Source organism: Antrostomus carolinensis, unplaced genomic scaffold (genome assembly GCF_000700745.2).
Source record: "Antrostomus carolinensis isolate BGI_N321 unplaced genomic scaffold, ASM70074v2 scaffold8575, whole genome shotgun sequence".
Lineage (NCBI taxonomy): Eukaryota > Metazoa > Chordata > Aves > Caprimulgiformes > Caprimulgidae > Antrostomus > Antrostomus carolinensis.
This window is the reverse complement of record NW_010315686.1, coordinates 42585-60221: the sequence shown is the minus strand read 5'-3', so window position 1 is coordinate 60221 and position 17637 is coordinate 42585. Positions and strand designations below refer to the sequence as shown.

The 17637-nt window shown below is 36.5% G+C and overlaps 1 protein-coding gene across 1 annotated transcript in view; it reads right to left on the bottom strand.

Moving 5' to 3' along the window:
* Positions 1 to 1223: 1223 nt before the first annotated feature.
* LRP2 (LDL receptor related protein 2) overlaps positions 1224 to 17637 on the bottom strand; it is a gene marked incomplete at its 5' end in the record, with an annotated part of 58295 nt that continues 41881 nt past the window's right edge. The window contains 13 exons of the mRNA XM_029084963.1: positions 1224 to 1950; positions 3010 to 3081; positions 4338 to 4445; positions 4543 to 4662; positions 6862 to 6991; positions 9150 to 9270; positions 9417 to 9484; positions 10097 to 10187; positions 12097 to 12216; positions 12944 to 13123; positions 13561 to 13781; positions 14047 to 14175; positions 16615 to 16780. Of these exons, the coding sequence (XP_028940796.1) occupies positions 1789 to 1950; positions 3010 to 3081; positions 4338 to 4445; positions 4543 to 4662; positions 6862 to 6991; positions 9150 to 9270; positions 9417 to 9484; positions 10097 to 10187; positions 12097 to 12216; positions 12944 to 13123; positions 13561 to 13781; positions 14047 to 14175; positions 16615 to 16780 (1688 nt within the window). The remainder of the gene's footprint in view (positions 1951 to 3009; positions 3082 to 4337; positions 4446 to 4542; positions 4663 to 6861; positions 6992 to 9149; positions 9271 to 9416; positions 9485 to 10096; positions 10188 to 12096; positions 12217 to 12943; positions 13124 to 13560; positions 13782 to 14046; positions 14176 to 16614; positions 16781 to 17637) is intronic.

The window sequence follows — 17637 nt, the reverse complement described above, 5'->3', positions numbered from 1 at the left end:
GCCTTCTCTCTTTAAAAAACATAGTGAACTCTTTCCTTAATAACAGCAACCTGCCTTTCAAAGAAATCCTTTCTCATAGCCTTACAGATGTGTACACTGTGCCCCAGATTCTAAGGATTTTTCTATAGTAAAGCACTCAGATATGAAAGTTAATCAAACTAAGGTTTTAATCACTTATGTCAATACTACCTTGATAGTCAGTCTCTTACAATCAGTAATAAGAGTTTCCCGTTTCAATGGCCAGTTTCTTTCATGTGTGTAACGGGGAAGTTTTCACATTTACAGTGATACAATGTCAGTGATGTTATATGAAGAACTTCAGAGAGTTGTGTGAAACAGTAAGCACTATTATTTATCTAAAGCACTGTTGTTTTCATCTGAGAGCGCACTGAAGTCTCCACAAATGAAAAAAGTACATACAGCCTTGACACAAATTATGAAATAAGGATGTGGTAGAATAATACATTTATTAGATTTATTCAGCAGCATCATTTTCCAGTTGTCTTTTCTAATAAAAGTACGTTACAAAGTAATGATAAGCATTCTAATTAGAAATAGTATATACTTCTAGACATAAAAAAATCAAACAGCAGAAGTCTCAGTGATTATAATTTTAGGAATCGTTAAATGATATGAGTAGCTAGCCAGGAATGCTGAATAATGTGTTCCTGCAGTGGTACTCAGTTTTCTCAAATGGTTCATGTTGTGGAAACTGCCTTATCTAATTAATAGAAAAGCTAATAAAATGTACAGTATATTGTGATAGAAGGTTATAGAAATAACCAGATAACTACAAAGACTGCATTAGTATAAATTGTTTCCCTTTCTATTAACATCCACCTCAGGAAATAAATAGTCAATAAAATTAAATTTTCATATTAAAAAACCTGAATAATCTCTCAAATGAACCAGTATCTTTCATATTTTGCTGTTTGGAAATAAGCTGTTACAGAAATCTAGCTACTTCATTTAATAACACAAATTACTTCCAGAGACTCCAGCCAAGAACAGAGCTATTCCATTGATGAGGAGAAGAAAATTTCATTAAATTAAGTACTCATGGCACTAAAATCTAAATATATCAGATCTTTTTAAGAATACTATTAATGGAATGGTGTTAATTGGAACCTAGAAGAAAATTATGTGTCTTATGGATTGAGAGGAAATAGTTTTATCTCAGGCAGTTAAAATACAGAAAGAACAATGTTTTTCACAGGTAACTGTTCAGCATAATGATGCTGTGTTTACCCTTCTATCTTTTGTTTAACACAAGATAAAAAGACACACCCATTTTTACATACAGTAGTATATAAAATAGGTGGTAAAGATGCCCAGAGCACCAGTAGAAGTTTTAAAAGGTGCTGTTATATAGTCTAAAGATCCTGTAAACCAGTAATGTTCCTTTATTAGCCTTGTTTTGTTCTTTTTTAGTTTACGCATTCATATAATGAATGTATCCCTAAAGATACGATCAGTTCTACACAGATTTCTACTAGCAACATCACCAAGCAAGATAATCTTTAAAAAATTTACAAATGTACAGTATATTTATAACAGTATTTTCAGACAGCTTCAGTGCAAAGATATACATATAGTACATCATGATAATTGTTCATAAAAATTGGCATTAGTCAAAAAACAAGGCATAGTTTCAACATACATCTCCAGCCACTGGCTAAGAGATGCATATAGTTTTATAAAGCATTTGAATGTGAACCTTACTCTTCTGTTTATAAAAAATATATGTGCAAATGGATGTGTCTAATTTTCCCTAAATCAGTTACCTAGTTATACCACAGAGTCCTCTTTAACAAGATTGGCGGTGTCTTTAAATGTATCCTCTGTTGCTGTATAAGCTAATGGTTGGTCTCTCTTCAGAGTAATCTTGGGCAGCAATGAAGGAGAAGGGGTAGGGACATTTTCTGTGCCCTGTTGTTGTTCCTTTTCCATCTGAAACAATAATCATAAAATCCAAGTTTACATTCTAATGTACAAACTATCCAACCTTAACTTTCAGAAGTGTTAAATAAATACTGAAATATTTTGCTGAAGTCAACTGTCATGGTAGAAGTTATTTCTGCAAATCACCACCTGTAGCAAAAATTAAATGCTAATTTCACCTCAGATGGTACAGCTGAGTAAATACACAACTACACACTTACTCCACACATCGGGACTTCTATTTAAATGCTTAATGTCAGAAGTAGCTAGATATATCTACATGCACATACATGAATGTAGATAACATAGGCACTGCTACTGTTTGTATATAGTTACATTTGCTAGTGTTGGGAAATGAGACCCTGGCTTCCTGAACACTCTCTCTCACCTTGTTCAGGCATTAGAAAACTAAATTCTTCACCAAAGGCAGCTAGTTTTAGTCACATGACTATGGAACTGAGGTTCTTAAGTCACTTAGGCCATCTGGAAATTTTAAATTGTAAGATGAAAAGGGCTGTAATTAACAGCTCAAGTCAAAAGAACTCCAAACCCTCATACCCAAGCCAGGGAAGAATTCCTCCAGCACACATACCACCTGCTGGCTCACCATCTTAAAAGAACTGTGTCATCCAGCTGTATGGATGAAAAAAGTAGGACTGGTACAGAAACAGGGCTGCAGTACACAGAGCTATTGAATTTTTGTGCAGTGTTGGAGCCAGAACTGAGAGGTCAGAAATAGACACTTTACTCCTAGTGCAGTACAATAGCCTCCCACTTGTGCTGGGTCCCTGAGCCGTACCAGAATGCACCAGCAAGCTGAAACCAGCACCCAAGATCCCAGGAGTGGGCCACACTGCCTGAGCTGGATACCTCCTTAACACCTCATTCTGCATGAGACTTTATAAGTTTTCTCAAAACCACTTCAGTCCTACCTTGACCCTAGACTGGAATTTCTGTGCTGCTTCACTTAGGAGCAGAATCTACCCATAATATTTACCCTGGGAAAGCAAGAACAAAGTCCAGCAGTACCTTAGCTGAAAAATAGAATTATACAATATTAAGCAATACCTCTGCATATATTGGGTTTTCAAAATTAGTGTTTTGTTTCATTTTCCTCTTGAAGAAACTCCACTTTGATTCCTGAAACATAAAAGTTATTAGAACTTTATAGATTTTTCTTACAACTTCCTTGGAGACTGACAACCCTGTTGTTGGATTTCAATTGCACTGACTGCTAACTCAGTGATTTCAGCTGGATGTTCTTACATTACCATTTTGTAATTCTAAGCACGAGACTCAACTTTCTTTTCTTCTAGATAACCAGTTATGGTTATTTTACCTAAAGCAGTATTCACAAGGCTAGGCAATAAAATGACTAAATTAATTAATGGAAGCCTATCATTCCAGACAAATATGTCTATAAGGAAAAAATAGTCTTGAAAATAACACAAGAGAAATTAGAGGGACATGAAACTACAACAGGTTGACAGTGCTTTCATTTCAAAGCTCAGAGGGGCTTTTTACTGCACAATGTGTGAAAACAGTCCTCTAAACAAGCCACCATCAGCTCATTCAAATAGATTTTAAGACATAGAAATGTATCTTATTATCATAGATAATCTAAATGAGGCAATACTTTGATCTTGATTGTTAAAAATGTCCTGCAAGAACACATAGAACAAGTGTGCTAAATGTCCTTGTTAGCACTTTTAAATATGTATATAATTACAAATAAACGTGAAAAAATGATGACAGTATACTGACTATATGTCTTATATCAATTTTCTGTACCAAAAAAAAAAAAAAAAAAAAAAGGTTTTCACTATTTTAAACCAAAATGAAATTTTTGTTGGGTTTTCTTTTCACATTTTGTAGGGGAAATAAAAGAGAAAAAACAAAACAAAACAAACAAGCACACACACTCTGCTGCTTCTGTCAAGGTATAATTAATTAGGGGATTACAAATAATTGTTGAAAGTCTGAAGCAAAGCCTTAGTTATAATAATTTCTGCTGAGGAGCAATGACAATTTACAATTTTCAGATTAGTACCTGCCCTCAAAATGAAGCACAACAAACAGTGAATGAAAATTTTCTGTTCCAGTCTATTCACTTCAAAATAACTGGGTGGGTCAGGAAGAAGAGGTTTAATCCAAATAGATCCTTACATTGTGCCCTGGAAAATTCTGTGGTTGTGCTGCTTTTCTCTTATCAAACTGTTCCTGACCAGCTCTTGTAAATACGGTCCAGTTAGTTGGACTTGATGCAGATTATGTGCCAACTCCATGGCATTATTTAAAGAGAATTGCAACTACATTGCAGCTTTCCTAGCAATTCCATTTCCTTGATTTGGAGCACAAAACAAACAAGGCAGCCTTAGAGCATTTCTGTGTCCTACCTGAGGCGCATCGGTACTCTGAGGGGGTTCCTTCAAACTAGTAGATATCACAGAGGCATACACAGGATTTTCAAAATTTTCATTTTCCCCACTACCAGTTGCAGCTACCTGTAGGAGAAGAAGGAAAATCAACGTTCTTCAAAGGAGAAAGGAAGGTCATAAAGGAAAAACAAAAAGATAAAACTCAAGCCTAAGTTTCTCTTACTTGTGTTGGCCGAACAACTGTAACTGCACTGGCTGTGCTGGCTCCACCATCTCTGGTTGCGTACATTGGATTTTCAAATGTGATTGGCTGTTTCCCTGACTCCACTGCGAAGTTTTCATTCTATGAAGGAAAAAAAACAAACAAACAAAACAACAAACCAACAACTGCAGTGCCATAAACACTTCCATATTCCTGGGAATTAATTTATAGACCAATTCTTCATCTCAGGGAACAATGCATATTTACATTCACATAGGCTTAGACAAAATCTAGTATCTCTTAAAATCATAACATTAGTTTACGATGCATTATTTTAATCCCTCACTTAGCCTGGACCATTGATTTTTCCAATATTACCCCATTTCCTAGCTATAATAATTGACTCGAAAGTACTTTATTATGAGGAAAAATGACTCTCACAAATCACACCTTCAACAGGGAAGAGATATCAAAGGAAGCATAATCCCAAAATAAATGTTTCATTTTAGAGACTTCAAAATGACACACAAATTAATAAGCACTATCTGAAATAAAAGAATAGGATTCATTCATTTTTTCCCAGCAGGGAGATTGCTATATTTTTGAGACAAAGCAGTAAGTCCACCCCCTTAGTTATATGTGAGTTATGTCAGAAATAAAATGTTTCGCAGTTTTTAGCATACCTCTTATTAGAAATCAATACTTTGCCCATGCATGAAGACCAGTGTGTGATTAACAGCTACTTCACACATATGATGCCAAACCCTGAGCTGCAGCTATGGTGCTTGCAGGAGGTGAGCCAAGCTGCTGAGTTAAATATTTCTTAAAAAAATATTTAGTGCCACATAAGGATAGTCACCCAGGGCTAGCCAGCTAAACATCAACAGGTAGAAGCAAATGAAAGCAAAACCCCACCCAAACTCATTTGTCCTGCTCCTTATCACAGCCCCATCACAGACATAGTGATGAATAGCATGGGAATAGTACATCGGCTAGTTCTTTAAACCTGCCTCATTTCTACAAACCACTGCTTCATGCCATTTCCATGCTTTGTGTTACCAAGAGCATAGCTCTTTACCACACAGTGAACTCTTGTCAGCTCCCTCAAATCAGCCCAGCTTAGCTAAGAACAGCCACACTGAAAAATATCCCTCTAACATCCACTCATGCATCTTTGATGTTGAAATTTTTGGAGGCACATCTCAGTTCTTCACTGCCATAAATCAAACCCTTTGAAATCTTTCCCAGTGAATTATACAATTTTTTGTTTACACTCTGAATAAACAGGGAGAATGTACACCACTTAAGCAGAAATAGGCTGTATCCAGACCTGTTACTAGCAATGTAAAAATGGCATCAGTTAGACTTCAGTATGTCAATAGCAGGCCAGAAAATTGCCAGTATTTTAAAGTTTTTCATGCATGAAAAAGATTTGAGGTACTATTTGTCCCTAAAGCTATTTTTCCAGTATTTACTGAAATATTGGTATGGTTGTTTCATTATACAAGCTGCCTAGTTTTAACAAAGTGTCTTTCTTCATCTACAAAAAGGTCATAAACATATATTATGAGCTTATCCTCCCTAACTGTTTCATTTCATATCCATTTACTGTCAGTGAAGTCTGTAATTCATCTTTAACTTTAAAAGTTTAGGGAGTTTCCAGCATAGACTTTGCAGCTAGTGTTTATTATTCAAACGTATCTGTGATCTGTTTCCTATAAATAAAAATCTTTTGTACATTGTACTTCTTATGGTAAACAGGGAAATATTTTTTCCATGGAAAAACTATACAGTATAGGAAACGTAAGGATGTGCTCTTTGTCAAATGTGCATAACAAAACATGGACAAAGTAGAGTTACACTTTATGATGTCCCCAAAACTATTAAACATGATTTGTTTAAACTTGCTAAAATAAGAAACTGTCCAATTTATAATTTGATGTGCAAAGTAGTGTATCCTGTGGCTAGTCCTGAGTTTTACCTCTGAAGTTTCTAACGTAGAGTCTGGATTTGAAAACCACACATTTTAATTTGTTCTGTGGAACACAAAGGCCCTCAAAAAATTCCTTGTTACAATACTTTTATTTTCTTGTTCATTCCCTATATATTCCATGAATATGCTAAAATAGGAAAGGGGATAATTGGCTTAATTTCTACCATATAAATCTTAAGAAAAGTCACATTATTCTGAAGAGCAGTCTGCATTTGTCCTTCCCTTCAATTCACAAAAATCTGTTTCAGGAAATTATCAGTCAATGTTCACATCTTTTTCCAGCACACCTTTATAATCTCACTATCTTTTTTACATAAAAGATTAAATATTGCAGAAATAAACCTTACCATTTGCATTGCTCTGTCTATAGCAGAATCTCCTCCAAAGCCAGACACTCCTATGTCCATACTAACATCTGCTCCAGACCGGAAAGTTACCCCATTGCCATTTTCAGTAGTTTTTACAAGACTGCTTAAACTAAAAAAAAAAAAAAAAAAAAAAAGGTAACAAAAAGTCCCCTAAAAAAAACCTCAAAACCAAAGAACAGATTATACAGAAAGAGAGATTATAAAACAGATTATCCTAGTTCTTCTTCTAGGCATAATTATAACCTGGAATTTTTTGCTGGCTATAAGCTAGCAAGGAGTTCCTACATTAGTTCAACAGGTTTTTTAACCTAAGTTAGCTGATTCAGAATGACCTCAGCTAACTTTATGTGTGCCTATGTAGACATCAAATGAACTCAATGAACTACAGTTCCTGCAAATTCCCCTACATTTTGACTACTCTTACTTCAATGTTGATTTACAGACAAATGTATGAATCCACTTAGTTATTCAGAGTCATTTATTCAAGGTTATTGAAACTGATTTTTTAAAAATGCAGCTGAAATGGCATGCAAACTTGTGGATATAATTCCAACAACATCTATACTAGAGATGTTTATGCATGCAAAGCATAACAATACCTACAGGATACCATTTCATGTAAGTAAATGTTCTATCTGTGCATAGATTTACAGTAATTACAAGTGCACATTAGATTTGCATGAGAAATAATGGATATAGGCTGAAAGAAAACTGTCAGGCTCAAAACAATAGGAGCAGTGAAAGATAGTAATGAGTAGCCAAATATAGAACCTCTGGCATAAAACTCTCAGCATGCAACTCCCCAAAAATGTGCAACTACAAATCCAGTGCAGTTAAACATTGAGTTCATTTTGTCAAATTTGCCTAACATGAAGAAAGACAGAAGCATTGAAATATTTTTCCATTTGTGTGTCTTCATCGGAACTGGCTTGTGCTAAAACTCTTGCCTACAGCTGGTGCATTGTGCACACACTTTACCAGTGGGCCCCACAGGCATCAACTGATTCAATTTTAAAAAATGTAAATCTCAGCAGTGATTCCTGTACATGGACAAGTGCCATGTTAAAGGTAACAGGTAAGCTATAGCTTGAATTAACTCTGCAGTAAAGATATGAGTTAACAGTTCAAAGAAGGACTGAGCAATGGCAGCACTAAGGCACATTCATGGCAGAAATGAAAGCTGTGAATCAACCCTCACAGAGAAAAAACTGCCATCTCCATTTCACATGGCCTCACAACCTAGATGAGAAATACTATTGAACTATTTGAGCCAGTGCATTAAAATTTCTACTTGTTCACTATCTGATGATGCAGAAAATTTCCATTCAAGAAAGCAAGAAACGGAATTTCAGTGAGCACCTTGGAGAACTCTTACAAACTCTTTGTCCTGCAGGATTGATTTGCACAAAAATTTTCCACCAATTTAACTATATCAAGTCATAAATAAATTTAGTTAGTTCATAGTAATCCTCCACTGAAGAAGCAGTTACAGCTACATCCACATTACCGATTACAATGATTTAATTACACTGATCTAAGAGCTACTACTGTGAATTGGTGCAGACTATGAAGATGCTGCTTTATGCCTTTAAAAACACATAATTTGCTTAAAGCTAAAAATTTCAAAGCTTTGTATTTTTACATCTTTTTTATAAAATTAATTTTAAATCATTATAAATATTTTTAATCTTCTTTTGATTTAAAACATCAAATATTTTTGAATGATATTTCAAAGATGGTTTTCACTGGACAGCATGACTGTCAGAAGAGCAGGAACCTACAAAAAGCCCACATTTCTCAGGCACTGGAAACAAAATTTCACTACACATGCCTCATATTATTTTTAAACAGATGAATACAGCATTGCAGACAAGCTCGGCCTTTCAATGTTAAAAAGATTTCTTTGCCAGAATCATCTTTTGACAAAGTTTTACAAAAAATTTAAACATATGTAACTATGGTGTTTTGTATTTTTTTGAACTGAATATCCAGTTTCAGATCCGGTTAACAGTCTTCTATATTGCTGATTATTTAAAAGCTAATTTAGAATGTAGAATAGTTTTACAATAGTCCTTTGTTACAAAATAATGATCAGCTATGATACTGCTTGGAATCAAAAATCCACTGGGATTGCTGCAACACTGCACTTCTCATTTTCCAACAGAATGGGCACACAGCAAACAAATTGGATTTTTCAGAAATATTTAGAAACAAACATACATTGTCAGCACAAAGACATGGTTGCTATGAAAGCCTTCAAAACATACCTTGGTAGTTTGGGAAGCGCTGGTAAAAGGGAGCCTGTTCGTCTGTAGTTAAAAAAGCCTCCAATCACTAACACTCCAATTATTATTATTAGTATGACTGTCAGCACCACTGCTACTGCTGCTATCAAAGACAGAAGAGTAAACAAACATTCAAGCAAGCATACTTCAGTGTAAAAAAGAGCCTAGAGAATGTTCAGCCTACACTGAACAAATACCATAGTGAGGTATTATTTAGTCCTAAATATCAAGTGTGACATTGAAGCTTACTTGTTCCAGGAGGCACTCCTTTTGACAATCCTATTTCACAATAATTGCCAGTGTAGCCATAAGAACACCTGTAAAGGTAAGAAGGAGAGCTTACTGAAGGGCTTTTATTAAGTCTAGGATCTCAGCGTTATTATATTCCGTAATGTTTATCCAAATGCCATAATTTTTAACTCCATGCTCGGTAATTATATATTTCACTGACTGTAAATATAGTATGTCTGCTATCTTCATAGAATTAAAAGTAGAAATAAAACTGCTGAGTCAGCAAACAAGTCACTGAAGTAAATAAATTGGTTTCAGCAGAGCATCAGTGACACCTACTGGCTGTTCCAAGCTACATTTACTGAGCATAACAAGTGTTACAATTTTTTGGTATAGCCTTTTACTAGAATCTTCAGAGGTTTGCCTTTCTCTTTTTTTTTTTTTTTTTTTTTTGTTTGATTGGTTGGCTTTTGGGTTTGTTTTGGTTTGGTTTTTTTTTCTAAACCAATGCATTTACATTGCTTATTTGCTGATATTATTATGCGTGCATGTGTTTTTCTGTGATGGTTACAAACACGCTATTGCAGATGTATGCCATCTTCTGAAGCATTTCCAACACATTTCCAGAGTTTAATTGTTTTGTGAGACTAAATCAGCATGATCTGACCCAAGACTACCTTAACAACATACTGACTTACTTGCATTTTGGAAGACCACTTTCATCTATATAGCACGTTCCTCCATACATGCACCTGCATGCTGGTGGCATTGTGGGAGGAGATTCAATAGCTGCAAAATTCAAAAGCCACATACGTGTTACCAAGACATCTTCAACAAATGAAATACTGCCACAGAGTATTTTATTTACCTCTACAGAACTTGCGTATGCAAACTCACAGGCTACTTTTCAGTTTTGCTTTTAATAGCACATGCATTTGTTGCTCCGATATTTGTTTTTCTGCTAAATTAGCTTATTTTAATTTAAGTAAAACCTGTTCTCAGAAAATAACAACTTATTTGGTAAAAGTAGGCATACACAATACAAAAACAGTATGCCCCATCACTTTTTTTTGCCTATGCAATGTAGCCCACCACCAGCCTTCAAAGGCCTCCATTCAGAAAGCAACAATACTTTATCTCCTTTGCCCAGACTCTTCTATCCAACCAGCTTGAAGCTGCACAGAGAGGACCAAACTGTGAAGCATTTACTTATGAAGAAAAGCAGTGGACAGAAATGTCCATACAGGAGGGTCCTCTAAACTCTCATACATCCTGACAGTGATGAGAGAGAGAAATCCAAAATCCTCAGTTTCTGTCAGTACAGAGCACAGGCTAGTGGCTTGGCACCTGGTAGCACAGAAGCCTGTTCTTCATCATGCCAGTGTCTTAGCTGCACTCCAGGAGCCCTGAGGTGCCCAGGTGGCAGTGCTGCCTGAGCTGGCTCAAACACAGAGCTGCAGTAGTTCTGATGTTATTCTAATGCTGAGTCAAGTGAAGGAAAAAAAAACAACCAAACATTTCTTGAAGTTGTACTAGCCTTCACTTAGAGTTCAGCATGTGCTATCAGAAACGTGTAGTTTGCAGAGGAAAAGCTCTGGATCTTAGACATCATTATAGTCTATAAATTAAGGATGGACTTTGACAGTCTGTCCTATACTGGTAAGTTAGATCATAATATTTTATCATAAAATTTTTATCAGCTAGAGGTAGAGGAAGTATGTTGCTACAATGTTCCTTACAGGTAAAACTCCCTTCAAGTAAACGGGATGCAAAAAGGGGAAATACAGAGGTCTTACAGGCTGTGTTTCTCAGTAGCTGCAATATGGGAAAAGGACTAAATAAACCAAATGTATATACAAAAGCTATGTTTAGTCAGTACATCAATTATGGCAGCCACAGTTCACTGGCTAAAAAATTTGCTTAAAGTCGAGATAAAAATGAAGCTCAAAAATGGAGACAGTATAATAGAAAAGCATAATTTATTAGAGATATGTGGCAAGGATAAGTATAAGGACATCTGGCTACCACCCAGATCACTGTAAGCTAAGAATGCAGACTGTCAGCTAGAGAAATAGAAATCCTGCAGTGGTATGCTCTTCCTTCTCAGGAAAGGCTGAGCATTCTATTTTATTGGTGCTCCTGGAAGCACTGTGGGGGCTGTGCTGCAATGCAACAACCACATACTAAATTCTAGCGTTAAAAGGCTTTCCAACACATAATAATTATCTAGAAGTTATCTCTGTTCACACTGTGAGTTCTGTAATTTTTGTTTCAAGTTTCTATTCTATTCTATTATACTGATCAAACAATACCTTGTACAGAATTGTAAACATAATTGTAAACCATAATTTGTCAGAAATTCTCTAGTTCTGAAATCTGCATTTGAAAAAAAGGAAAATAAAATATTTTGGAATTTCAAAACAAAACATAAACTGTGACCAACTTTGCAGCTGGGTCTGGACTGGTTGGAGTGGTAGATCCATATCCATTTTACAAATGACATGAAAAAAGATTAGATGAAATGCACAAGGTCAACATAAATCAGTGATGGCTGAGAATAAAAGCCAGATGTCCTGACTTACCAAGATCTGTTATTATCAGCTAGTTCATCCCTGCATATTTCTAATTCAGTAATGCAATTGCACTCCTAAAGAAAAGCTTCCTCTGCTTTCATTTCTAGTTTGACAAATTATTCTACCTGCATCACACTCTGTGCTGCTGCCTTCTATGAATCGAGTCCCCTGAGGACAAGTGCAGGTGTACCCTCCGGGTCTCAGCAAGCAAAGGTGGCTGCAGACATCTTTACAAGGATTAGGCACTGGAAAAAAAAGTGATAAAGACAGTTGAAGAAGCAATGCAGCATATTCCTGAGGTAAAACAGGGCAATTCCCTAGTCAGTAATGTATCTCATCAATATCACACACCAAAAATCTGAAAAAGTCTAGATCCATTTTTTAAAACAGCTGATGCCCAAATTCCACATTTATATCGAAACCTTCTCTCTGCATTTTCTTACATTCTTAAGGGAGAGACTATGGCTGCTAGGAGCCAGCATAGCACCAAGAAGAAACTTAACATCTCCAAGCAACATGGAGCTTTCTGATTCTGAAAGCCAAAACACCTTTAAGGAGGGACATACTGGATGTTTCTCTGGACATCCTCCCCTGTGATTACTGTAGACAATGTCATAGCTGAACGTGTTCCCCTTGGAGGCAGTATTAAAGGGCCAGCACTTTGTATGTTATCAAGATAAATTTATATTGTGACTGCCACCTCTACAACAACTCCATGATGGAGGGGAAGAAGAGAAAAGACAGTGTCAGAACTAAGAGACTCTAAAAGAGCAGTGTGTGGTTTTCCACTGTTGATTTCACTTCGGGTATGCAGGAAATACATGCCAGCTTCTGTTCCATTTTTAGGTTTTCAGAAGTGAGTATTATCACATAATGATAGATGCATTATCAGATTACTAAGCTCTTTGAAGATATTGTTACCAACTTTGATCTCATAGCAAGGAATGGCTCACCAGGACACGGATTACCTACCTGACTGATTGTATCTGTGCTGGTGATAGACACGCACTTGAGTTAGCCACGGATTTACAGTCAGCACTTTCACTTTTTCTCCACTTCCAAATTTATCTTTCTTCCAGACTTCTCCTCGTTCTTTAGCTATCCAATATAAATGGCCTTCAAAGACATCAAGGCTGTATGGACTGCCTACTTCTCAAAGGAACCAAACAACAGAGTGTCAGCAAGCAAACCTCTAGCAGAAGCGGTAAAACTGCTGTTCTTCTTCAGCTTAAATATATCATCTAATCCTTTAATTTTAAGACATTTGCAGCTATATATATATACATCCTCATGTGCCTGACCACTTCATTCCACCTGCAGACTGCTTAATAATATCCATAAGAAAGCAATAATCCAATTTTCCACATTGTCCCCTATTTGGGTCATGTAAACTACCCTCAGGGAATCTCGTTACTAGGTATCATGAACTCTGAACCTGGTGTGTCATTTATCCCTGTATAAAGGAGAAGAAAACACTACCAAGACTTACTCTTTGAAAAGCTTCCAAATCTAGCCCCATTTGTGAAGCCCAAATGCTTGTTAGCATACATCTTGGTTACTATTATATTAATTGCATAATAAGCTCTTACCTCCATGTAATACTACAGTTCTGTCTGTCCCATCAGGTCTCATGGATTCAATAATATTTTCTTTAGAATCACTCCAATAGATCCTATCATTGTTCAAATAATCAATAGAAAGACCTGTTGGCCAGCCAAGGTCTTCAGAAACTAGAGTTTGTCTTTGTTGTCCATCCATCCAGGCACATTCAATCTTTGGCTGCCTTCCCCAGTCAGTCCAATACATGAGCCTGAAAGGACAGAACCAGAATTTAATGTAGTTCAAAATTTGGTCACCATGATTATCCTTTGGAGTTACCTAGTGTTGTCACCAACACAAGCACCCATATGAAATCTAATCCTAAAATACTTTCCCATGCACATAAATTTCTTAATATTAGTAAAGGGAAACTCCAGAAAGTACTCCCTTAGTCTTCCCTGTTAATTTTACTATTGCAGGTTTTTTTGGCATTTAATAGCATTGAAAACAATTCTGGAAAGTCTTGTAGTACTTACCCACGTTTTGGATTAACAGCAATAGCTGCTGGTTGATCCAGCAGAGAAAAAATAAGCCATTTTCTGTACCGGCCATCTAATTTTGCCACCTCTATGCGATTAGTCCCTGCATCAGTCCAATAAAGATGTCTGAATTACATAAAACACAAAACATTCAAAAAGTAAATAGTTTATACTTGGGAGAGGAACTAAAAACAGAAATATTTTTAAGTAGAAAAGTTATATCAAACCTGAACAAAATTAATATAATGAAGCTGCACTGATTACACCTGAACTTTTTCATTCTGGAAGATACAGATCCTAAATACAGGCAAGTTCAGCAAATGTGATTTATCAGCTCTCTAGTTTCCTCCTCTGACAAAGTTTCTGCAGCTGCCTCTGTTCCCTGTCAAATAATCTTCATTAAAGGGCTACTGAGAACTTTCATTGTTACTTTAAAGCACTAGAAGTGGCTAATAAGCATCTTTAAAGATGCAGTTTTCCAGGAGACAATGAGATTCATTACAAATAAAAATTTATCTACCATGCAATTTATACAGCAACTCTGAAAGTGTCCAGTTTATTAGTCCACAGCTCTTCTCTAAACTTTTGTCTTCTGATGGAGATGTTAACGAATAAATTGTTACCACATCAGACACAAACGCTTTTAGTCCTTACAAACAGGGCACTGGGTCTGCATTTTCTTGAGTTTTGCTTACCTTTATAATTATGGTTTTATTATTTTTTTCACCTTAGATAATAAACATACTCAATATTATGCACTCACTAATCACACAGTGACTTCTGATGTAATAAATTATCTCATAATTGTCTTGGGAATGTGAGAAAATACTGTCATTTTTATTTAGCAGATGAGAAAAAGGACTAAGTGTCTCAAACTAATGTGCAGACACTCAAATATGTTTTTTGAAAATACATTTCAACATTGTTCTGGAATCAGTGTTACACTATGTTTGAAGTGCTGAAGATGCTAACCTCATCAGGGTGCTAGTGACATATATCCTTCATTCTTTCTCTCATGACCTTATATATTTGTGAATAGAAATTTAGACACTCTCTTCTGGCCTCAGAGACATTTGGTTTTCCAGGTGGCGTCCAGTTCACAAAGCAAACAGGAAAATAACCTTAAGGCTGAAGGCTAGCTCAGACCTTAATCTATCTGATATTTTAAAATTGCTGGAAGGAAAGATACAATTTTCTGCATTTTTTCCATCATGACTGGCACGATTTTTCAGGCTAGGGAATCACTTCAGCCAGCCAGACCAGCTTTATCCTGCTCTAGAAATCAGGGTGACATACTGCATTAGCAATTCCATAACACAGGACACAACACCTAACACAGTATATATCACTTAACACAGAGTCTAGATAATGAAAGATACATACCAGGCCCCAAACTAGAATAAGTCTTTTCCCAATCTTTGCATACTCATACAATAGCTTTTTGCTATTTCATTAGGAAAAAAAAAAAAAATTCTCTGTTGTCACAAACATAATTCAGATCTTAAGCACCTTCCAATCATTTTTTGATCGAGGACATAAAATGTAAAGTATTCATCCACTTAGTTGATACCCATGTGACAGAGGGGAAGCAGATAGCTAGGTTCCTTCTTTTATTTTTCAGCTTTACAGAAACGTCATGCTTTATTATGATCTTAACATCCTTCTTCTCCACCCTATTGACTGCATTACCAGGAATATCTAAAATTTGTCAACAGCATTCAGAAGATTGACTCATATCTACAACCTCTGTCCATTCAGCTTCAATCAGAATTTGGACTACTTTTCATAGTGTCTACCTACAAACATAAAGATCCTTTCAACATTATACCAAATGAACTACAGCTCTGCCTGTCCACCACATCCTTTAACAGTTACACTGCAAATAAGAAATAACACCATCAACATCAGAGTTGAACTCCCAAAAGTCATGCCTAACTTTTTCCCAGCTCTTCTCCAAGGGAGGGAAAACAAGCAGTGGTCTCATGATTTCTAGGATTAAGTTAAAAAATTGCCATGTTTTAGTCTAAAAAAATCCACAGTCAACAAGAGAAAAAAGCCTCTGAGACACAATTATAAAAATATAACAATTTTCTGAGAAAATACATGCATTCATCAGACTTCAGAGTTATTTCTGCTTTGGGATTAGTTCATATAGCACAAGGCCGATAAGAAAGGAGCAAAGATAAAAGACAAATTCCATTATGAATTGGGGAGGCCTCCTTCCAGCAACAGAGAAAGTTTGTTCCCTGGAGCTTACCTGGTCCTTGAAGGATCCATCTGACATGAAGGCCAGTGTATTATCACTTTACTGATGCACAACTGACCTGCCAGGTACAGAGTAATGCAAGTTTCCTCAGAGAATACGTGATGTAGTTGGCAACATGCATTTGACCCATTAACTTGCTGTCTGGGCAAATAGAGCTTACTATATTCTTCTGAACTACCTTGAGACTAGATATCTTCAGAGACAGTTCATAAGGAAGAAAAAAGGGGATTTTGCACTGCCTGATCAGACCCTTGAGACATTCAATGTACAGCATTTTTCTAGCTTTTCAGTGCACTTACCTTCCAACCCAATCAACAGCTAACCCATCAGGATTAACTATGTATTTGAGATTCAAGTCAACTTCCTTTGTAGGATTGTTCCTACTGCTGTCAAATGTGGGCAAATAAGCACGTTTGATGGCTCCAAACTCAGAACCCTGTCCCAGAATGCTGAAGTACACAATACCTTCAAAAAAGATGACAAAGATAATATTTGTGTCTAGTTATTCCATGTTTTTGGAAAATTCTAATCTTTCTGAGGCTCTTACATGAAGGTACCAGACCCATTTATTTATGAATAACAGAGTGTGGCCTGTTCAATTAAATTACATTGTGTTAGTGTGTAAATTTGTAAGCCATTCACCATAGGTAAATGGTGAATCTAAAATCTAAATCTAAAATAATCTTGATCTAGATTATCAAGAAATATGTATCACGTTTTTCAAGAGTAAGAGAGTCAGAGTAATTTAGATTCTCATAACCCTAAGGAGTAAGTATGGCCCAGGATGGTAGCCCTGTGAAAAAGGCAAAAGCAGAGAAGTCAAAAGAGGGGTGGTCAGCAGGGAGAGGGAGGTGATTGTCCCCCTCTACTCTGCCCTTTTGAGGCCCCATCTGGAGTATTGCATCCAGGTGTGGAGCCCCCAACACAAGAAAGATGTAGAGCTGTTGAAGCAGGTCCAGAGGAGGGCCACAAAGATGATCAGAGGGCTGGAGCACCTCTCTTATGAAGAAAGGTTGATGGAGCTGTGCTTGCTTAGCTTGGAGAAGAGAAGGCTCCCTCATTGTGGCCTTCCAGTACTTGAAGAGAGCTTATAAACAGGAAGGAGAGCAACTTTTTACATGGGCAGATAGTGATAGGACAAGGGGAAAGGGTTTAAAACAGAGAGAGGAGATTTAGGTTACATATTAGGAGAAAATTTTTCACCCAGAGGGTGGTGAGGCACTGGAACAGGTTGCCCAGAGAAGTTGTGGATGCCCCATGCCTGGAGGCATTCAAGCCAGGTTGGATGGGGCCCTGGGTAGCCTGATCTAGTGGCTGGCAAC